Genomic DNA, 23498 nt, shown 5'->3' with positions numbered 1-23498 from the left:
ACCTCTTTTACATTGTGCTTTTCACTCCACTTTATGTGACTGCTTGGCATTGTACACACAACAACTGTGAGCCTGTGCTGATCGATGGTGATGTCTGCCTGGGCATGCCGAACATAGCATTTATCTATTTTGGGATGCTCAGGAGAAAACAAACATTCACCCAGAAAGCGATTTTTAAGGGGTGAAAATCAACTCTGATGAAGACTTGTCTATAATTCTAAACAGGTAGCTGCTCTCGTCAGGTTTGTGTGCGAGATAGTAGCAAAGCAAATAATTTGAAGCAGGAAAAGTGTGCAGTCCAGCTGCTGGAGAAGTTCTGCGGTCTCCCTGTCCTGTGAGTGTGTATGTGTGTGTGTCATAGCAGGTATTCATCCTCTTAATCTGCCACGCGGGAATTGAGGTGGTGGCGAGCACCGTCCTCATCAGCACAGTCATTGTTCATTTCTCTGTGTGTGCTGCCTGATCTGGGGGCTTAATTACCAGAAGTGCAGTGGTTGGCAAAGTGGGAGGACTAAAGTGGACACTTTGAACTCTAATCCTCCACGTGAGTCGCACACAAATCAAATGTGCAGCGCTTGTTCAAATGGAAAAAAATCTCAAAGTCAGGCAGCAGCAGCAGTGCTCTCCTGGGGAGGAGCAGCTCCAGTTTGTTACAGCATTTCACACTCTGCCCTGATTCTGTGAAATGTGAATCATCCTTCTCGCAGAAACGCTGGATCACACTTCTCCCACCACTGAAGTTGACAGGATTTTTGTTTTCCTGTTTCAGTCTTTCCTCTATTTTGACTCGAGCGTCAGTGCTGGTAAATTTCTTTTAAGTCATTAGGTTTCTTCTTTGATGAAACTTCCCTCATGAAGTGAGATAATTACAGTGATCAAGCAGTTGCAATCCACAGAAATTGGATTTTTGTAATTTGCCTCTGATGAATAATGTATGTGTCTCTCTCTTGACTTCTCTCCATCACTGCTCTTCATGGATCATTAATTTCTCTTTTAGCTCCTCAGACGATGCAACGAGGTTTCAACAAAGACTTTGGGAAGAAGGCCCCATCTGGTATGCCCAGTACTCCTGGGGGCGGCTCTAAAGTTGTGCCCATCGCCAGTCTCAACCCGTACCAGTCCAAGTAAGTGTCTCTCCCAGCCAGAGGGGAATAATGGGGGGTATGAAATGTACAAAACACTGTCCTGTGAGGACTTCAAGAGTGATCTTGAAATGGCCTTATTTGCTTGTTCATAACCCCCATTGCAAAATGAGATTATCACTGAAAATTGGTTATTTCTAGAGTCACATTCTTACAGTAGATGATGGTGCTTATGGGAATTGTGTCCTTATCCCGAAAAACCACTACTGAGTCAGTTAAAGGTGTCCCTGCAAAACTGAGTCAGTTAAAGGTGTCCCTGCAAAACTGAGTCAGTTAAAGGTGTCCCTGCAAATGTCAAAAGGGTAGTCCCCATAGCACTTCTAAATAAAGTGAAAATCTTCAAGATTAAAAGTATACTATAGATGCATTAAGGGACAGCAGAATTATGTTAAACATGCATTAGTGCACATAGAAGCTAGACATTGTGGACAACCTTAGGTTGGAGGCAAAATCAGACATATTGTAAAGCTTTAGTCTATCAGTTAAAACTGTCAGAGAAGTGCTGAGTCATCCCTGACTGCTGTAAAGCATCAGGTGTTGTTTATTCAGTTTTTCTAGGGGCCTTTGGCCTTCTTTGGTTATGACAGCTGATGAGAGACAGAAAACCCGGGGAGGAGGAAAGTGAGGGAAAGATGAGCAGCAAAGGGTCGTGGCCATGAGTCGAACCTGTGACAAGGACTCCAGTCTCTGTATTCAGGGCATGTTATTCCGCTACTGAGTCAAACCGGCGCCCCTGAGGTGTTTTTGTTGTATCAGAAAACCGAGGAGAAATACTTCTGCATTGGGGCGGTCAGTGTCATGGTTGAGTTTCACTTCCCATGTACAGAGCAATTACAGAGCAGTTAACAAAAAGGAAAGGAGAAGTGGGGAAAAAAAATCATTGACCAAATTAAAAACAGTAATGAGATTTTCGAAAAATACAATTGTGATTTTACAAAACTAAAATAAACTAAAATTACAGAGAAAATGTCTTGAGTGTTTGTCTTTGTCAATCTACATCATACATGATCTCACTATTTTGGTTTGTTTTTGATAAATTATGTGGAACATTTCTCAAGGGAAAAAATCATGCCCATCTCAACGTTTGTTTGAAAAGCTCACACAGGGAGGCTAACTTACCTTATCTTGTCAAGGTAAGAGGGAGCGCCAAGCCCCGTCCCCTGAAACAGAAGCCAATCCCTGATCAGGCAGTGTGATGAAGCATGATACAATCAAAGGGCAGACAACACTGATGCAGAGCTTTCTCATTTTATGAGGATGATTGTTCATCTGTTCTTAGTGGCTATATCTTTAAAAATGGTATGATATGCGCTTCCTGGCATTTTTGTATATTGCCCCTGACAACTAACCCGTATAAAAAAAAGAAAGACTGAAACTAATAAAACTAAACTAAAAATTAACATAAAAAAAACTAGATAACTTGCTTTATCGAAAAAATTAAAACTACACTGAAATTGAAAACAAAAATTAACTTGAAGAAAAGTGCAAAACTGTGATAACCTTGGTACACAGGCTGAAGTCCATCCCACCTCCAGCCCATCATGGATACCACTCCTCTCCTCTTCTCATTTTTGAAGAACAAAAAAAAAAATTTTTGGATAACTTTTGATTTGCTTTGTCTCGTAGGTGGACCATTCGTGCCCGTGTGACCAACAAGAGCAGCATTCGCACCTGGAGCAACTCTCGTGGTGATGGCAAACTTTTCTCCATGGAGGTTGTGGATGAGAGCGTAAGTGTTTCTGGAAGTTAACTCCAAGACGTTTTGAGTTTAAAGTCCTGAAATGCCCCTCACCTGCTTCTGCATTTGATCTTTTCTTGCAGGGAGAGATTCGTCTGACGGGCTTCAACCAGGAAGTGGACAAATTCTTCAGCCTTGTTGAGGTTGGCAAGGTGAGATGTCCCAATAGATAACGATTCATTGTGTGCTGTTATGTTTCTCTCACCGTGCTGTCAAAGATGGATTTGGCTGTGGAGTGGTCTTCTAACAGCTGCCAGTACTTTGTGAGTTAAAGCCACAGAGACTGTGAATGAATCATCTGGCTACACTCTGCCCATACAATAAGCAGCTTATGATCATCTGCCAGCCTTTGTTGATCCCCTGTGGACCGTCTGAAGTCGTATCTTGTTTGCACCTTTTAGTCAGGTGATCTGTGATTAACACATGGGTTCATCCATCTGTATGACCCAGGTCTACTACATTTCCAAGTGCTCCCTGAAGATCGCCAACAAGCAGTACACGTCCGTGAAGAATGACTACGAGATGACGCTGAACGGGGAGAGCACCATCATCCCCTGTGAAGATAGCTCTGATGTCCCTGTGGTGCAGTGCGACTTTGTGTCCATCGCTGAGCTGGAAAGCAGAGAGAAAGATGCCATCATTGGTAAGGAGAGAAAGAAATGTCATTCAATGTGAAGACAACCCACTCTTTTTTTCTTATTGACCCCAGACTGGATTCAACAGGAAGTAATAAACATTCTACCTGAGTACCAACCAACCAATCAATCGAAAGTACTCTCAAGTAGATATGTGGCCCTCATATTCTTTGAGCTAACACTTCACATTGGTCTCTCACTGGTATAAATATTGATTTGCTTGAGTTGCAGACTTTTAACACCCTTATTTGTTATTATAAAAAATTTTAAAGAAGCATTGCAAAAAATATTTTTGGACTAAAATAATTACAATCCAGTCTCTGGGAACAACATAAAGCTAGATTCACCTTTTTTGAAGAACACTGGTCAAGCAACATCACTTTTGATTCTGAAAACAACAGTCAAGAGTTAAATACCTCCTTCTGATCAACATGGAGCAAAATACTCAGAGAATCACTATTATTATTCTTTTTCAGTCTGCCTGTTACTGTCAGGAGGTTAATGTAATGGTCAGGTGACTTGTTGGACACAGAATTTTTGATGCAGTAATTATTATTTTTTTAAATTTAATTTAATAACAGGCGAGCATTCAAACAACCTATCATACATGGCAATATAGTAACATAACATCAAATAAGAAAACATAACAAAAAACAAACAAAAAAAAAACGACAAGACAAAATACAAAATAGGATCTCTTCAAATATTTAAGAAATAAATTTACAATAGCATCACAAGATAACAAAATAGCATAGCATCACCCTATTCCGTTTTCAATTGTTTGGGATAGCTGAAATCAGTTGGTTGAAATTAAAATTAATAAAATTATTACAAATTTGTCCATACAACCTGCAAAATTTATCATATGAAAGAAATTCACCTGTACTATCTAATGTCATTTACAAAAACAATTCCATTTTTCCAAAATGTTTCCCATAAAACAGGCTTCTCATCTATTAATACTCCTGAATTCATCCATAATACTTGATTTTGAATATCCTCTGGGGTATCAGGAGGATGATACTGATGCAGTTAGTTATACTGTAGGCTGAGTTTGCAGATCACCTGATTAAGTATGGTCAAGAAATTTGGAGAAAGTAATAAGTATTTCCTACAGCACCCAAAATGAATGACCTTACCTCTCCTATACTCAGTTTAAACGTCAATACACCAGCACTGAGTGACAGATTTTACAGAGAACAACTTTTTTGGCTGCATCATAATCCAGTTAACTCAAGCAGTCTTGTCAGTGTGACTGACACTTTTTCTTCCAAATCTCTTCTGCCAATTTCTTTTAGTTTTCTTGTGGCCCTTTTATTGGCTTTTGGAAGAGAATTGATTGTTTTTTTTTATAAAATAAGAAATACTAGCTAGAGAGAAAACCTGCTCTCAGAGACTACGTCCATATTTAGTACAGCCTTTGTAATCACAAAAACAACTGGGACTGAATACACCTGTACAGAAAGTCTGTTTAAGGTGTAGAGAATATCCCCCGTTTGTAAATCTAATGGGTGCGAACTCTGTGGAGGTTTTAAAGCCCTGGTTTTGTTCATCTCTCTTTCTTTGTTGCTGAAACTGCTGAAAGTATAATTTTAATGAATGCAGTAAAGAGTTTTCCTTTTTATATGAATCCCCCTTTATTCCTCCACATCCCAAACAAAGGCTTATCTCACACTATAAAAGAAATTGTGTGCAAGCAGCTACTGAGGTCATAACATCACTTGAGTCCACTTTAGACCTTTTTATTGAGAAACCAGTTGTGTCCAACAACACCCCTCCTTGTGTCTGTAACTCAGAAACAGGCTGTGTTCACCCTCCAGGCTCGGTTTGTTTCTGTGTGGTGGGATGATCTATCTACTACAAGCTCTTTTTCTGTTTGAACCATGGCAACATTTGGCCAACACATTTTATGAGACATTAGGTTTGATGTTGTCTCTATGTATTTGGTGCCCTTAGACAAATGCACAGAGAGCTGTGTGGTTGTGTAACACGGCACATAGAAGAGCAATAATGCCAGATTTTGTAAGTGAATGTACCATGAACCAAACCACTGGTACTGGTGTCTTTAATTCCTCATGTGTAACTGCACATCTGTGAGGACTTAACAAACCATAATTCTCTGAAGCACCGCCAAAAACAAAACCCAACCAACCGGTGCTCAGAGTCCTGCTCTGATTGTGATGTTTCCAGGCACCCAATCGTGAGTTATCATACAGAGAGGTAGAATTTGTTGCACAGCATATAGCTAGATGTGCTGAGGTAATTACTGCATATGCTTATATGAGAGAGGAAAAAGTGGCATTAATAACAGTGATGACAGTAATTGCTCAGAGTGCAAACTGACTTTGGGCCTCATGGAAGAGCTGATGAGAAAATGAGAACCTGCTGTCACAGGTAAGATAAAGTCATAATGAGGAAGCAGCTCTGATTCTTTTAATGAAGACTGCTTAACTGAAGGCTGCTCGGACTGTTCTTTGACTCATTTGTGTCTCAGCATCAGATGTTAACTTCATCCTGGTTAAAACTTTTTGCTTTGCAGGGGTCCGTGTTTATCAGTGAGTAATGGCGAAACCACTTTTGCACCTTTGCAGATAATAGGTGGCATCACTTGACTGCATTAGTCAACAAAGAGAGCTTGATGAAGTGCATTCCTGAAAAGAAATTAAAGCCTATTCCTCCGATTTCTTCTGTATTATGGATGTAGGTGCTGGGTACACAAGCAAAGGAACTCACTCCTGATTTGAAATGGATGAATTACTTATTTCCCAAGAGCCAATTTGTCCTAGAAACTAAGGGACCGAGAGTGACCTGTGGGCATTAACACCTCAATCAATATTTATGATATGTATATGTGGAGGTGGTCTTTTTGTCTTGAAAAATTACGCCTCAAATGGCCATGGCTCTCACAGAAACGTCGCATACATTATTTAATGAAACTTCAACTGCAAAACACCACTTGTTGTCAAAAAAGGCAAAACTAAATAAACTTCTCAAGATTCAAAATTATTTTCTTTACTTGGTAGTATAATTTCCTCAAACTTCAAACAATAAGGAGCCCTTACTTGCACATTGTTCTCTATTGAATTATTTGTTTGCCAAAACTCTGATTTGGTAAACAAAGTGCATTGTTACATTTTTAGAGTGGAGCCTTTCAAGCCCTTTCAGCCTCTTGCTCTGTAAACTAAACCTTCTTGTCACATACAAACTGAACACACCAACAACTTCAAAAACGTGTCTCAAACTTGCAGCTCACCACTTGATATTTTATGGTGAAATTCAGCCCACTGCGCTCATCACACAGTGGGCGATGGGTGCACTGTCGGGATCGTGGAAGAAATATCCAGTTTCCGAGTTGACCCTGAATGTGGCATAATCACTGCATGAACCCAAATGGGAAAAAAACAAACACTTGGTACACCGCTAATGCCCTCAAAATGTTTAATCATTCATGTCAAGCACAGAGTTTTTCCGGAGACGTGAGAGAATAACTATTTCTGCACACTTTAGGGGGAATTACACCTCTCTCATATACAAAAAGAAAGTTGCTGTTCCTGAGGAGTAAACCTCATGAGGCATTATTCAACTAAACATCAGGAGCAATATGCAAAGTATCAGGGAGATTAACCAACACAACAAGCTGCATAGCTAGAGAAAGAGCTCTTAATGCATCAACATGTATTACAGAAAGCAAGAAAGGAGATAAATAAAAAAAATAAAAATAGGTCTTAACTTAATGATGACAATCTTCAAGCCATACTGCGGGTTTTGACTGCCCTCAGTTTGAGACCCCTGTTAAAGGAGTTTTATTTTTCACATTTACTTCAACTATCAGACTTTTTAAGATGTTAAAATTTCATCCATAATTGTAAAGGTCAATTTAAAGTAGGGGTTAAATGTGGTATAAACCATACAAACAGAACATGTTTGTGTTTTGGAGTGAGACAAAAAAACTCAAAGTTCACACAACCTAATTATTTGCACTCACAATGTCTTTTGTGGTATCACAGACCATATTTTGGGAGTAAAATGGTCCCAAAGAAGTCACAGCTGCAGTGAATCAGCAGTTTGTGCTGCTAACTATTGTGCATACTTTTCTCTTCCTTCAGATGTGATTGGAGTGTGTAAGAGTGTGGATGAGGTGACCCGCCTCACCACCAAGTCCAACAGAGAAGTTTCCAAGAGGACGGTGGATCTGATGGACATGTCTGGAAAGGTGGTGACTGTCACTCTGTGGGGAGAGACTGTAAGTATGAGTATTCGAAAGAGCTTGAATAAAAAGTTTGCTATGCAAGGAATGCTAGGTCTGATGAAGGGGTCACAAAGACCTGCAACAAAGATCCTATTGTGAAGCTTTGGTACAGTTTTAAGTTAGACTGACATCAAGGTGTTAAATCATAAAACTTTGTAAAAACATCAGCTGATGCATCACATGCCGTGTCTAATTGACGCAGGTGTGAAACCTAGGACTGAATTCCCTGTCACTGTTTGATAAAGTGACTGTCCTCCTGCTGTTGATTTTTACCTGTGGTGCAGAGGGACTGTGCTGAGTTTGCCACCATTTTTTTTCTTCTGACAAGCAGCACAGTGCACTGTGTTTGTTTGTTTGTTCGACAGATACCCCCTCTCTGGAGGGACTGCCGAGGCACACAAGATGTAGAGTTTAGGAAGAACAATGGGAATGCCAAAAAGCAAGTGTTGGAGATATTTCCCCCAAATCTAAAGGCTGTACAGTTGGCATCTTATGTCTTTTACAGTTTTTTGTCAGGTTACGTCAGAACAAAGGACAGAGAAACAACAGAACTGAAAAGCGAGAAAACATGAGATGCGTCTTCATGGCAGTGGAAGTAGTCTTAGGTTTAGATGCTCAAAACATGTTATCCTCATTGCCAATGCAAATGTCTGTCACTTGATGCACCACTTTTAGTTCATACATGAATATCCAGAGTAATATTCAGTGTGTTTTGAAAAGATTTCATAAAAAGCATAGTGGTCACTAGAGGCAGCCCAAGGTTTAGTTCCAGGATGTGAATTCAAGCTAAGCATTTGCATAGATTGTAGATGTATTGTAATAACTGCTCAAGTCGTCCACTGTTCATTTTGTTGACAATTGGCAATGACGAGCTAAAATACTTAAGTGAGGATTTCAGACTTAAGCTAACTTTTTTTTTTGTCAGCAAGATGTTGACAAGACGTAAATGTTCATGGTGGATCGTTGGATTAGGATATCGACAGATATTGATCACAAACAAATTGGACTGGTATTGGAGGAAAAATAGCTTAACAGGGGATCTCTTCTTTTGACTAAAATATACTTAAATAGTTTGAGTTCTTGTCAACTAAACAATAAAGGTCTCTTAACAAATCCCTGTAAACTAAAGAGTTAACCAATCAGCCTTTGTTTTGACACAGTATTTAGCGCTAATTAGCAAATCAAATAAGTAATCTGTACTTGTGTAAGTGTTTCAGCTGTTGCAGCAAAGACTCTTTCTTATTGTTCCTAATGAACCAAGAAACCTGACACAAAAACAAATACCAACAAAGTTCTAATGACTCTTTCCTGTGATCATTTTGTTTTGTGTAGGCAGAGACGTTTGATGGCTCTGGTAAGCCCATTTTAGCCATTAAGGGGGCGAAGCTCTCAGACTATGGAGGCCGCTCCCTCTCTGCATCCTTCAGCAGCACCCTGATGATCAACCCAGACATCCCCGAGGCGTATAAGCTCCGAGGCTGGTGAGTGAGCGTAAGGGTTGTAGATAATGCAGTGCAGGAAACTTGCTCATATGTTCATACGCAATCATACACCTGTGATAAAATGATGCATGGGCAACATTTTGCAATTTAATGCCAGCTGGCTTCCTCGTATGTCTTCCTCAAATCGAAGGGTTTAAGGGCGAGTTTCCATTCCCCAAGTTGTGAGAGTGAATGCTCCGATTCTCATTATCAAGATTAGTTTTCCCCCATTAGCTGCAATGTTGGGGGTGCTTCAGTGAAGCATTACATATAAATGGGAATCATACTTAATCTGTGGAACTTTTTTTTTCCCCTGCTAAGCGCCTTTCCAGATAAAATGAAATCCAGACTAATTTCTGTGTGATTATGCTGATTGTGGCATCTCTTTTAGTGTGTGTGTGTGTGTAAGTTTATGGTGTGTAATTATTCTTCTGTGTTTGTTTTCACTTCAACACATAAACACACAGGAGTATGTGGAACTATACTTATCTTATAATCAGAATTAATATCTACTTATATAAAGTCACTTTATGAATATGAGTCAGTCTAGCTAAACAGAGATCTGTTCACACACCGACATATTTGATCTGCATTCCTGGAACATCTTTGTTTTTGTTGAAGAGCAGAATATTTAAGACAAGAGCTTTCATCTCTAGTCTCACGTGTCTGTTCCTCGATTTCCTTTTGAAGTTATACCTTATCCTCTGTGTAAAGCATGACCGAAAATAGGCATCCATTTTTCCACAAGCGGGATAAAAGATATCTTGGTTCTTTGTTTATTTTTTTCCAACGCTGAACTCAGACATCTTCCTGGTCACTGTGATGGGAGGCTCACGTTTCTAGCTGCCTGCACAGGTTGTCACGTGATTGATAGATGAAGCAGCACTCACTTTGGCTGAGGCAGGGGTTGATACTTAACCTCACTCCACCGCCGCGGTGCCCCGATTGATCCGTCCTGCTTAAACAGGCGCGCTCTGCCCCCTCTTCTCTGACGTGAAAGCCAATGTCTCTATTTTGTGCGCGGAGATCCAATCGATTCCATCCAAAGGGTTTTTTCATTTGTTTACCTCCCAACAACAGCGCCTGCTCTGCACCCGGAGAGTAAACAGTTCAGATATATTCTGTGACAAGTCCAGCGCAGGCTCGTATTCTGCCCTGACAGATGTGGCTGCGAGCATTTCTGCGTGATCACAGGAGCTGATCTGCATAATCAGAGCAGTGAAATGTGACTTAGCTTTCAGGTGAGAGAAGGAAAATCACCAAATATGCTCATAGTTTGCCTCTTTAATCAGAAGCCTCGGCTTATTATAATTTTCTGATGATAGTTTAACATTAGCCGCAGGCTTTTCTGAGCAAATATTTTTGTTTTATTTCATTTTTTTAGAATCCCAACCACTGAGGACTGTTATCTCTGGTTATCATGGGATTATTTGAAATAGCTCGATGATTGAAAGTGTTTCATTATGTGCTCCACTCCTGGGTCTTCACTTTCGTTACCTAAATCATTCCCCACTCCGCTGTGGCTTAGTCCACTTGGATTCTTAAGCTCTTCTTTGTATTATAACACTTTTACTTGGGCAGCCAGAGATAATGATCCTTTAAATCCTCCTCTTGGTTTGTACGCTGCAGGAAAGGGGTTGGTTCATGTGGGTCATCTTTAGACAGGGGCTCCTGCGGGTTTGCAGGCATCCACAAATCACCGGTTTAAAAGTCACAGATGGAAGACGGCAAGACCTCACTTCTTACCGAGTCCATCCAAGGGAACAGCACAGTGAAGACAAGGCTGTTATGATCGGCTGGCCCGCCTCCTGTGGCGCCAAGGATGGCCCAAGAAGTCTCCTGTATTTATCTTTGTTTCAGGCTTTTTCACAGAGATGAAAATAAAGTTAGCGTGCATTTTTAATGGAAGACTTCCAGCTGTTGAATACTTAATGTGTGTTTTGTTATCAGTGCCGGTGATAAGCCTCAGTCTCAGGGTGCCAGTCGTCTACAAAGTGTGTCCCTTAAAGGTTGTTCTGAAAGCCAAGATGTGAATTAACGAAAACAAAACAAGGAAGCAAATCAATTACACCCTGAGTCGATCTTTTGATGATTATTTTTTTTAATCTCGCAGTGAAGATACCAGAGAGAAAAAGCCCTGCAAAGATTCACCTTTAATGCTGCTGAAACATCATTGTTTTACTCCTGTGGAGGCGTCTTAATTTGATTGTGTTTTGGCGCAGACCTTTGGGACTCCCTCAAATGAATAGTCTGTCCTTGGTGGGCTGCTAACACAGAACCATGCTGTGTTTTAGTCCTGCAGCTCAGCACTTTCCATTGTGCTTGTAAACAAGACTGCTGCCCTGTGCACTAATGATCTTGATCTTAGGTTAATCTGGGGTCTTGTATATTGTCAGCTGCTGTGTGCTCTTAAACCCTTTTTAATTTTTACTTGACACATGTTGTCAGCTAACCACTCTGCAATAACCCTGCATTGTAAAAATGAGCAGAATCAAAACCTTTTTTCAGATTCACACTTGCTCCCACCTGACTGTGTGAACACAGTTGTCCATTAGGTGGCAACAGCACATTTGAAGACGCTTATGCTGCCTTTCCTTTCACTGTCAGGCAGAGCTGCTTCTGTTCTCTTAACTTCAATTTGTCATATTTATACGTCGGTGCTTGATGCTGTCATCCTCAGACATTCACCAAAGAGTCATTTAGTCACACAAATCCATCCTGACACATTCTCTGTCTGCTTTATCAGGACTGAAGTCCACATGAACAGACTGCAGCATCTAGTTAGGACAGTAATTATGGCAGACCAGAAGCAAAAGAGCACCAAAACACAACATCACTCCTCGTTCTTTAATTGACTGTTATGTTATCTCAACTTTTGAAGGCGCCAAATTGATGAAGAACAAAGTATTAGAAGTTGATTTACTGGAGCTGAGCTATAAGCTGAAATTAATTAAAAACAGACTTACTGAATTTTTAAACCAGATTCAGTCAAAGGCGTCAGACAATTAGGAATTCCTCCCTTGGTAGCATCCCTCTCATTTGAATCACTGCTGGCAAAGTATGTTTCAACCAAAGCACAGAACCAGATGCTTTACCGGGCCTGCTTGCTTTTATACAAAGCTATTTTTTGATTCATTATTTATTCATTTGTCAGATTTTGACAAGATCTTAGTCAATATACATTATCACAGAGATAAAAATGTTGCTGAGCAGATTAGAAAAAGATGTAATCAGTAAGTATTTATATAACTTCTAATTATAAGCCAAGACAAACTCTAATAAAATATCTTAGTACAGCTTTTAAAATATGAGGATGAGTTTTTCTTGCCAATGTATGAAAGCAAATGAAACCTCTTGAGGTTTAGAAAGCTGGTGGGACTAAACTGGCGAATTTGGCTACTTAAGGGTAAGCTTTTGGAAATTAATGAGGATTAGAATAATATTAAGTTGCACCATTTCAATAAAATTATACAACGTGTTAGTACAGGTCTTGTTTTTTCAGACTTCAGTCTTTCAATCCACCAAAGAAGAGACAACAACAAAATAAGCTGTTTGGCACTGGCAGAAGAAGATTTAGCAAATTTTTCACGGGCACAACCCACAAACTCTGCTCTGCTGCTCACCCCACAAATGCGTGTCCCTAACAAATTTGGCTCCATTTGAAAAGGAAACAAACAGGTGGTATCTGGATTTAGTCTCAAGAAGCTTTGTTGCACCAAAGAAATGATCTACCAAACACTAATTTCCATACTTTTTACAAAGTTTACTTCATGTGCTAAGTTTAATTCATGAGGAGCATTTTACTGTTCGGTTTCCCAAAATTATCTTAATTATTTTGCAGACTCTGTCCTGTTTGCAGAAAACTTTCTCTTAGGACACAAGCTAGTTGAGCTTAGGAATTGTTCTGTTTCTCCCTGCAGTTTTTCATTAAAAGGGTCGAGCTCACAGCCATCAGTTGTTACTGATGCATACTACATACTACTAGGGACATGCAATGCCGGGAATACACCAGATTCATCTCTGGTCTGGCTTCGCTCTGTCGCTTGTGTGCTTTCTCATCAGTCAACCTCCAGTCCTGACCCTTGCAGGAGTCCCAGACAGCTGAAGTCATGAGACAGAGGAGTTCCTGCTCTTCCCACTTTAGTGATGCACCTCTCTTTATTCATGTTGTGTGGTTCAACCTGAAACCTGTTGACTCCTGGCCTGGCTCTGCACATTATGTTGATTTGTTTTTACATTCAAGCTAAATATGATCTGGGTTTTGACACAGTTTGTTACATTTTAAAGTCCCTGGTAGGAATGTCCTGATCCGATCACGTGATCAGGATTGGATCGGGATCGGGGCATTTTTTAACGATCAGAGATCGGGGGAGACAGAATCGGAAAAAGCCTGGGGCCTTAGTTCTTGTTTTTAATTAAAATGTGTAAAATAGAACGTCATCATTCATTTTAGAATATAACTTTATTTGTCATTATAATAAGTACAACGATATTGCAAACAAGAAATTGCAACCTTATTGTCAAACACATACAAGGTTATCTTGTGGTTTGTGCTGCACAATTTGGAGAAAAGGTGCGATTTGCGATTAGGTGGACAATGTTGCGATTGCGATTGTGCTTGCGATTTAATAAAAAAAGTTGTGTCATGATGAGTCTACGGACTTGCTTGGTTATCATGGAGAAAAATCTGAATTGCATGTGCTGACATTGGGATTGCGATAACCTCTTTTGCGATTACGTAATTGCATGTGCTTAGATTGCGATTGCGATAATCGTGCAGCCCTACTTGTGGTGCACCACTGAGAAGCTTTATTTTTATTTTGTTGATCCAATGCTGCACTAAGTGGAGAAAAAAAGCTTTATCCATGTTGGCTAGAATTATACCTTCATTTAAATAAAATTAAAAAAACTCAAAGGACAACTTGTAGGAGTTTTTTTCTTTTCTTTTTTCCTAATGCATTGCTGAAAGATCGGATCGGGAAATATTGGGATCGGCAAATACTCAAAATAGAAAAATTGGAATTGGATCGGGAGCAAAAAAAAGGTGATCGGGACATCTCTAGTCCCTGGGCATTTTTCTCCGGCATCAGCTGAAATTAGGATGCTTGCATACCTGCTGTAACCTGCCGGAGAAGGGATGCAATCAAGAAGCTCAAGTGTAAATTGACACATCGACTTCCATGGAAACCTTTTAGATCCAGTGCCGTAATGGGGCGGACTTGGAGCAGCTGGTGTTGTTTGGCCAGAAACCATACAACACCATTTCAGAAATACTGAAATATCCCTACAACATCCCAAAGTCAAGCAATGAAAATATCCAAAATCTATATTCAGAGTTGAAACTCCGTGAAATTCAACAGTTTTGATGCTGTTGGACTGTGAACTTACACACATGGGACTATCCTTTGTATTAAGGATGCTATGTTAACAGTTGTGTTCTTGGCCTTTTAACAGCCTGTGTGCTCTGACCTTTGTGAAGAGAATGGGGAAAAAAGCAAACATGTTCATCCATGCCAACATTTCAACTTTCACTGTGGCTTTTTTTAAGCCCCTGGTAGCTCACTGTCAGACAGCATGTTGTTCACCACAACCACACGAGCTAACACCATGTAGCACACAAGATGGAGTAATCATGTTTGTGGTGTTTGCTGCTCTCAGCACAGACTTTAGAGTCTTAGCTCAAAGCTCAGAGCAGTGCTTACTGAGACTTTCCCATCATCCCCTCGTGCCTCTTCCTCCAACACATCTCTGCTCCTGTCCTGTCCGTGCTCATTGATACACTGACACTTGACATGGCTGTGTCATGCACATGCATGTCTGCCAGCCCCCCAGTCATTTGTTTCTGTGTTCCTCCAGATAGTTTGTCTCACTGAAGCAACACTTCTCTAAGCGTGCTCTCAGATGACTGTTGCACAATTTCTGCCAAATCTAATTTGCCCTCTTTTTTGTCTCCTTCCACACGATCACTGTCTGCTGTGCCATTTCTGTTTCCTGTGATCGTCGTCGTCATCGTGTGTGTGTGATAAAAACAGCAGCAGCTCTAAAACTTGGAGACTGTCACGGTGGGATCTTGTTGAGCGTTTTACAATCCTTTTGGGTGTCTGTCAAATCAGATGTCCAGAGCAGCCGTGTACCACTGTGAAGCTTCACTACTCTGCAGTCTCCTCTTTTAAAAAGTGCGATGCATTTTTAATCATCTCAGCCATGTTGTCCCCTGAATTTTCTTCTCCTTTGTAGAACATCTGTCTGTGGAGAGATGTTGAGCTGCGACTGAAAGCCGATCTGTCAGAATATTTTTTAGCGAGCTCCTAACGAGGCGGAGGCACAATTACAGCACAGCAGAGCAGGTATTCTATTGAGGGATCTGTTGCCACCGTAAAGAATGGCTCACATTTGTCAGAAGGAGTGGGACGTTGGCAGCCTGTGTTACCCCAGCTACAGTCTGAGCTGTTAATGGGGATATTTTCAATTAGTCATGCCTCCAGGAGCAAGGCAGGCTCTCGCTGTATTTACAATCTGACCCCCCATCGTGCAGCCATCTACCTTGTGGCCAACAGATTAGGATGCTCTATTGATCCCAGGGACCATTTTAAACACCAACTCCACACACACCTGTATTTTACCTCCACCTATCTTTCTTCTCCTTCCCTCTTCTCCCCCCCATTGTCTTTCCCGAATTACCAGGAACATTGGGTGAAAATGGGTTTCTTGTATCACTGTAACTGCCCTGACCCTGGCCAGCTCATCTGTCCCTCTGCTGTTGATTCATTTCACAAGCCTCTCAGCTTGCCTTGCTCTCAGCTGAACCATCCCTGCTTTGACAAACACAAATGGAAGCTGTGGGTTGAACAGGATACCTTTTTTTTCTGGTAAAGCTTACTGTTAAATGGACATCCTGCCGTTTGTGGACAGCCATGTGAATGGCAGCTTATTGTGTCACTTAGAGTTATCACAATAACAGGAATTTAAACTTGAATACAATTCAGGTGAAAATCAAACAACGATGATGCCAGTATGAATACCACAGCAACAAAAGATGATGTACTGGGCCTTCAGGTGTTAGAGAGCATTGTTGTTTTTATGTAAAAAATGCTGTTAGGAAGGACCTCAATATTTGTATATTATTGTAGTGTGGTGATTTGTCTAATCAGCTCCCTTGTTCATTCCGCAAATCATGTACATGCCGGCTAAAGTAGCTTTTGTAGGGATGTCTCAATCCCTGAAGCTGAAGTATGTATTTTGGCTGATCTTGAATCAGTGATTGGCATTTAAGCCAATCATTTCATGCGATCATTCCCAGTAGCTGACATTGAGCACAAATTTCAGCTAAGCATCAATGGATCAGTATAACCAAGCACTCTGAGTTTGCCCAACTTCACAAAGTTGATGACAAAATGATAAAATAACTTATGGACCATTGTTGTGGAACAGCAGCCACACTTGGCTTTAATATAAAACATGTGTGCACAACCAGACACGTTACTGCAATAACATCTGCTTTACAGCATCCTATGAAAACTCTCCAGGGACATGGGGTTCAAAAAGGCAAAGTAAACCAACACGGGACAGTCTGTCACCTTACTAATAGCAACTCTGTGGATTTAATGCCAGCAGTGTGGAAACAAAAGTAGAACATAGACACAATCCAACAGCCCCACCTGAATGAAATTATAATGCACTACCATCTTCTTGTGATGTGTTTAATACAACCAGACATTATAAGACACCATGCAACGTTGTTCACTAACAGAAGTAAGGCTGCATTGCTGTTCCTGGGATTTAAAAGGAGCTGGTTTAAAATGTGGAAGTTCATCTTGTCTGCTTGATGCTGGCTGCAGAAAGACCACATTGAGACCAAACCAAAAATACAACTTTTAAGACATTAAGAAAAAAAAACGTTTCAAAAACCTGCTAGGGCCTATATCGCTAATTTCATGATTAGCACACACTGTATGGTTGGTGATTTTTTTTGTCTAACTCAGCAGTTTAGAAGATATCAAGATCAAAAGTTTGTCCAATGAGATGCTTAGTGAGGAGGCTCCAAGTCCACCAGCATTTCCAATATGGCCCCTGTCCACGATCAACTTTATTACCCTGCATTAGTAAGAGATAGGTGAAGTATCAGTCTACAGTTCCAACATTCATTCATTCAACTGCAATATCTCATTAGCAAATCATACAGCACAAACTGAAAACAGAGTTGCTGCAGTTTTTATTAGTTGCTGTCATTTGATTGGCTGATCAGATATTTGAGTTAACCAGCAATTGAAAAGGTGCATGTTACTAAGTGGCCGATGAGCACTTACATTTATATATGCTATACATGCAAATGTACTTTATACAAAACCACACCCACTCTAAGGTAAAAAGCAGTTATCAGTAAACAGAAGAAGACCCGATAAGCTTCATTCTTATACAACACAGTTGCCACATCCTCCACATTACAGAGCTTTTTCAAAAGTATCATCGAGAGAAATATTTATCACTCTGCACTGAAAATTAATGTTGAAGTGGCCACTGCTCTGTGTATTTTCTTCCCATTACATTCTGTATGTTGGATATTTGTGCTTTTCAGCCATTACATTGGGATGTAAAGCTAAAGTCAGAGTGGAAATAAAACACAGCACCCTAATGACAGTGATGTCTGCATCTTCCATTACCTGTTCGTCTGGGACAGTTTCAGATACGACTTGTGTGTCTGTAATTTCCACACTGTGTATAAGAACAGTTAGTAATTCAGTGTCTGTGTCACTGGTAAGAGTGTGACAAAGGGCCTAACAGATGGGATGCAGATTTATGTTGGTTTGTACTGTTTTCATAAGTGTTCCCTCTTTTCACCTTCTCTCATAGTGCTTTTCATTTTGTAAGTGCTTTGCAGTGATATCAAAGATTGATATTTTTCAAAAACACAAGCTTTAAAACAACCCAAAGTATTGATTTTGTTAAGATCTATCACCTGTTTTCCGTAAGTTGTATTAAAGGAAGTAAAGCCCAAAAGTTGGTCTTAGGATCCCCACATTTATAAATCTTTGAAATCAGGGTATGGCTGTTTTTAAAGTGAGTTTCTTTTCCTAAGGAGAAAAGGGGATGATCACTTAGCTCTGACAGGCGTCTATGATCACTGTCCCTCTCTCCTTCACACAGGTATGACAAGGAGGGTCACACCATGGAGGGACAGTCTGTGACAGAGGCCAGAGGTGGCGGCGGCGGAGGAAACACCAACTGGAAGACTCTGTCTGATGTCAAGAACGAGCACCTGGGCCATGGAGACAAGGTAAACGCGTGATCCTGTTCGCTTTGACGTACTCACACATTGGAACTCGTGATGTATTCTTATTATTCGAGAAGGACCCTTTGAAGACATTCAAGGACGAGCTGAAAGGCTGGCATGGAATCTCAAACAACAAATATAAAAGTGCTCACTGTGAAGCTGCATTTCTGCACAGTGCAGGTCTATATATTCTTGGTACAGGGTAACCTTGTCACTCCTCGCTCTGCACTGTAAAGGTGCTTTTAGTAGAAAGACAGCGTGATGAATCTTCATAATCACTGACTCATAAAATCTCTGCTCCGCTAAGTATCTGTGCTAAGGTCCCCGATCGGCTTCTGCTCATTAATCCCATGTGTTGTGGGTGTCCTCTCACAGCCCTGGTAAATCTTAGTAAGGAAAATCACATTTATCCCTGGTATTGATTACTAAAATTACATAGACTCTATCCGCTGCCCTCTGTGATTAAATAACTACCCTCAGATAGTAATAATGTGTGTGCTTTTTTATTTTTATCCTAGTGGGGGAAATGTGCCTGGAGTAAGCATTCTACTGTAGGTAAAAGGACCTGCTCAGATCTTAACAAATCAATCCAGCACAAAATATCCCGCAAGATTGATGTGATTATGACAAAACACCAAGATTTTAGCTCTGACTGAAACTAAGGGGCCTTTATTCTCCAGAAAACATTGAGAAATAAAAGGATGAATCAGTTAAACAGGAGCAACAGTTACTGGTAAGTCAGAATAAAGTGAAAAATATGTTTGGAGAGTAAATTCAGGATGTTTTTCTCTAGTGTGAGTTCTCTACTGCAGCACAAAGCTGAAAGCAACCCTGTCCTACTTCCACTTCCCTCATAACTCTCTCTCCTCTCTGGTCTGAGCTGCAGGATTCCCGGTCACACATACTAAATGGCTTATTGCTCCTCCTTATGCCTCTTTTAGTGAAGCCACTTCAGCGCTTCTATCATCTGGAGCTTTACAATACGACTCAAGTAGCCCCATCTATTTCTTCTCCATGAAATTCCACACCCACAAATCCTGTCTGGGACCATTAGTCCCCCGTCAGGTGGAGGTGCTTCTTCTGGCATTAGCTCCCCTGCTGTTCAGGGAGGAAAGGTTTGACCCTGGGCTGTACGCAGGCTCCTGCTCCACCTCAGCATGCCGTGTGATGAGGCCCCGGTACTGACAAAGGAGCTGCGCCAAAGCTGTCCTCAATCCCTCCAAGACGTCCTATACACTGGGGCATGAGGGTCAGACCTCTAAGGACCCCCTCTAAGCAAAGTGTAGTGCAATTAATTATAGCTGTCACCAAGTCTTTGTGTCACAATCTCCCGTTTCCACATTGCTCCTGTGCCCTCTCTGACAGTAAGTGGTCACCCTCCTCTTGTTGGCTTGACACTGCATTTGTAAAGGCTGATGATGGAGGCGAGAAACACGTTTTCTGTCCACTTCCTGCTGAGGCAGTTTGCTCTGTCATACGCCATTTGAAGAGGTTTTTACTTGATTAATTGGACTGCTTTTGGAAAAGCAGCAGAGGTTGATGTCAGGGTTGTGTTTGGTAAATCAAAGCCGTAATTAAAGAGCATAGCCAGCAGCTCTTTTAGTTCTCCTGTATTGTTGCTGTCACTTACCACTCTCTTTAAGACTTTTTATTCATCCAGAGGGACACAGAATATCATCTGTCCTGTGATGGAGTTAATTGGGGTCGGATGCCTTTTGCATACTGACTCAGTGGACAGTGCTTCAAGAAATCAAAATCAGAAATATTTCATGTATCCCAAAGGGGAAATTCAGTTATTACAGTTCCCTTTATACACAAGTAAGTAAGATTTTTAAAAGAAAGTAGAAAACAAATGCAGTCTGGTTAGTAACATGATCTGAGACGAGGACTACCGTATTTTCCGCACTACAAGGCGCACCTAAAAGCCTTCAGTTTTGTCAAAAGCTGATAGTGCGCCTTATAATCCGATGCGCCTTATATATGGATCAATATTGATTAATCATGGCTACCATAGTTAGGGGGCGTCGCCAGAGTAACAGTGGTAAGCATTAAGAACCTGTAAAGAGGAATTCTGCTAAGTGCTAACATTAGCTCACAGGCTGGCCCGGGGTTCTTCTCTTGTTTATTGTTAGTGCAATACAGCGCTTTTGGAAACAGCTTTTGTGGACGGCAGAAACGGCTTCGTCTTTACAGCACACTTTTTTCGAAAACGGCACAGAAAATAGTTGGATTGGAAAATGTGTGGCTCCGTGTGGATGTAGCCTGAGTTTGACTGACTTATCTGACTGTTTTGGTGACATTGCCTTTAGAGCAGCTCTATCTAGTGGATGCATAACGCAACCCCAGCCACTACTATAGCTTCTACTCTATGCGCCTTATAATGCGGTGCGCCCTACATATGAAAACAATTTTTTAAATAGGCCATTCATTGAAGGTACGCCCTATACTCCGAAGCGCCTTGTAGTGTGGAAAATACGGTACTGTCCGTTCTTGGTGAAAAGAGCGAGCTTCCTGCACTTTCATTAACTGATCTGGGTGAAATCCCAGTCAGGAATACCATGATGCTGCCATATTTCAGTAAGGTTCACTGAAACTATTCCTGTAACTCCATCCGACCCCTGACTAGTCCATCCATAGTTAGCTCATCCATCCTACTTATCAGAGATCTCACATTACCTATGGTGATAGAGCGAAGACATGGCTTAGACACTTCTGATCAAAATCTTGAAAGAATCTGCATTTCACACAAGCGGATCATGAAGTGATTGTAGGTAGAGCTTTAAAATAAAAAAAGATGACACACAAAGACAGAATATAGAGAGTAAGTCATTTATCAAAAACTGCATTTTAACTTAAACAGGCGGGCCAATAGCTGTTGAACCGTTTAGAACCATTGCCAAAAAATACACAAAAGAGCCTGTGGGGGGCTCTGTTGTTCTTATTGATCACTTCAAAAGTTTGTTTTTGGCATTGTGAGTGTTTACAGGAGACTACTCACAAAAGGTGTCCACAGTCTGAAACTGACTTGTTAACCTCCCTTGCAATCTGTCCCCCAAAAATTCTCATTGGGATTTAGATCAGAGGAACACACATGATAGTTTAAAGGAGCAACATTCTCTTGCATCGCATCCTACGTTGGCATTTTGAACTCTGGTGTTCTCCCATGGAATGGCCCAGTCATCCCATGGACATGGGCCCTCAATCACAAAGGATAGTTTTTAAAAATACAGAGTTCTTCAGGAGCCTCCAGCTGTTTGGTCGATTAGCCAGCTAGCTTCAGAGCCACCAGCTGAGCATCAATGGCAGCAGCAGAGAGGTAGCTGAAGCCTGTGATTCCACCTTGAATAACGGTAAAAAAAAAGTCCATAGCTCAGTCAAAACACATGACCAGAGAGGGTTAACTATCCCAGAGACAACACCAGAGAAAAATTTGACATGTTTAGCAAAAAAAAAAAACAAACAAAAAAAACAGTCAGTCAAATAATGGAAAAAAAAAAAGATTTGCCCTTACAGTACTAATTGGGAATGTTTTCAGTTTTCAATAAATTATTTTGCTTTGTAATTTAACAGCACCAGAAGCTGATGTACCTCCTAGCAAAAGTGACTCCAAATAATCTATTTTTAAGATACTTTAACCTTTTCATGGAAAACAGCCCTGTGAGACTTCTTGAGACATGATTTAAGGTTAACATTTACATAGTGGCATCAATGACTGGGTGATGTGCCTTCAAGGTTACAGCTGCTCTGCTCTCTAACACTAAACAAGCACATTTAGCCCTCATCAAAGAGTGCAGGGCCCCTGTGTGCTCTCTGTTGTCAGAGCCAATACTGATGTAGTAAGAGGAGGGAAACTCTGTCCAAAACAATCAGTCGTTACTCCGAGACGACTATCTGTCTTGTGCATTAGGGCCTTGCCTCTGTGAGGGAGCTCTTCTAGAGGAGGAGACACGACGCGCCTCATCTGCAAATATGTCAAAACTTTTCTGCTTGTATTCATCTCTTTCCTATCCGATGGGAGATTCATGTCCCTCACTGAGGTGTTCTCCACGCTGACTTGGAAAGCTCCCCTGAAGGCTGTTTATGTTTAGCAGCCTTCCAAAGTTTACTTCCCCCGTAGCAAAGCAGAAGCTGCAGCGCTAGTTTGCATCTGTGGCAGAGTCATCAGAATTCAGGCTGGGTACAAAGCTCGTGCAGAGTCGCTTTATGACAGTTCATACAGCGTTTTATGCTCCAGGAAATGTCATGTTCATGTTAATTCTTGCAGTCCTATTCCCAGTATTCCACAGTCAACATGCTTAACATACAAACACAAAGGTTGGGAGAGAAAAGACGTCCACTCAGATGTTTGTTTGTGTGTTTCTATTCACTTTAGGCTGACTACTACACTTGCATCGCTACCGTCGTCTACCTGCGCAAGGAGAACTGCCTCTACCAAGCGTGTCCCAGCCAAGACTGCAACAAAAAAGTGGTGGATCAACAGAATGGCATGTTCCGCTGTGAGAAGTGCGACAAAGAGTTCCCCAACTTCAAATACCGCCTCATCCTTTCTGTGAGTAACTCTGCCTTTGCTTCTGTGAAACTTCGAAGTTCTTTTCAGATGTGCCCCACACACACACAGACACATATATGCTAATGCACATACCTGCTTCTGCTGAGGCTATGGGTATCATCATTTCCTTTCCAATTTCTTTCTTTTCTCCGACTTACTTTCCTAATAGATCTTTTTGCCTCCCAAGACTCGAGCAGCTCTCTCGACTAATGGCTCACTCCCTGTGGTTCCACAATGGCCCCGATCTGCTCTTTGCAGCTAAATTTGGAGACCTTTTTTAAAGCAAATTCTCACTCTCGTGTTTAAATAAGAGCTATGGCCAGTTAATTTCTGCTTTCCGTGCTGTGCTGAACGAGCACGGGCGAAGATATCACAGCTCAGCTTTTCTTTTACACAAGAGTTGTTTGAGAGAAAAACGACATGGACATCAAAA

The 23498-nt window shown here is 41.0% G+C and overlaps 1 protein-coding gene across 1 annotated transcript in view; it reads left to right on the top strand.

Annotated features, from left to right (window-relative positions):
- rpa1 (replication protein A1) overlaps positions 1-23498 on the top strand; it is a 33451-nt gene that overhangs the window by 2557 nt on the left and 7396 nt on the right. The window contains exons 7-14 of the mRNA XM_074679483.1: positions 998-1124; positions 2769-2871; positions 2964-3032; positions 3331-3523; positions 7622-7758; positions 9097-9245; positions 18390-18519; positions 22889-23065. Coding sequence (XP_074535584.1) covers positions 998-1124; positions 2769-2871; positions 2964-3032; positions 3331-3523; positions 7622-7758; positions 9097-9245; positions 18390-18519; positions 22889-23065 — 1085 coding nt within the window. The remainder of the gene's footprint in view (positions 1-997; positions 1125-2768; positions 2872-2963; positions 3033-3330; positions 3524-7621; positions 7759-9096; positions 9246-18389; positions 18520-22888; positions 23066-23498) is intronic.

The sequence above is a fragment of the Halichoeres trimaculatus genome, unplaced genomic scaffold, assembly GCF_033239565.1.
Source record: "Halichoeres trimaculatus isolate MK-OKI-2021-1 unplaced genomic scaffold, fHalTri1.1 fHalTri1_scaffold_9, whole genome shotgun sequence".
In the NCBI taxonomy this organism is placed as follows: Eukaryota; Metazoa; Chordata; class Actinopteri; order Labriformes; family Labridae; genus Halichoeres; species Halichoeres trimaculatus.
The sequence above is the reverse complement of the archived record's forward strand: the minus strand, read 5'-3'. Positions and strand labels throughout refer to the sequence as shown.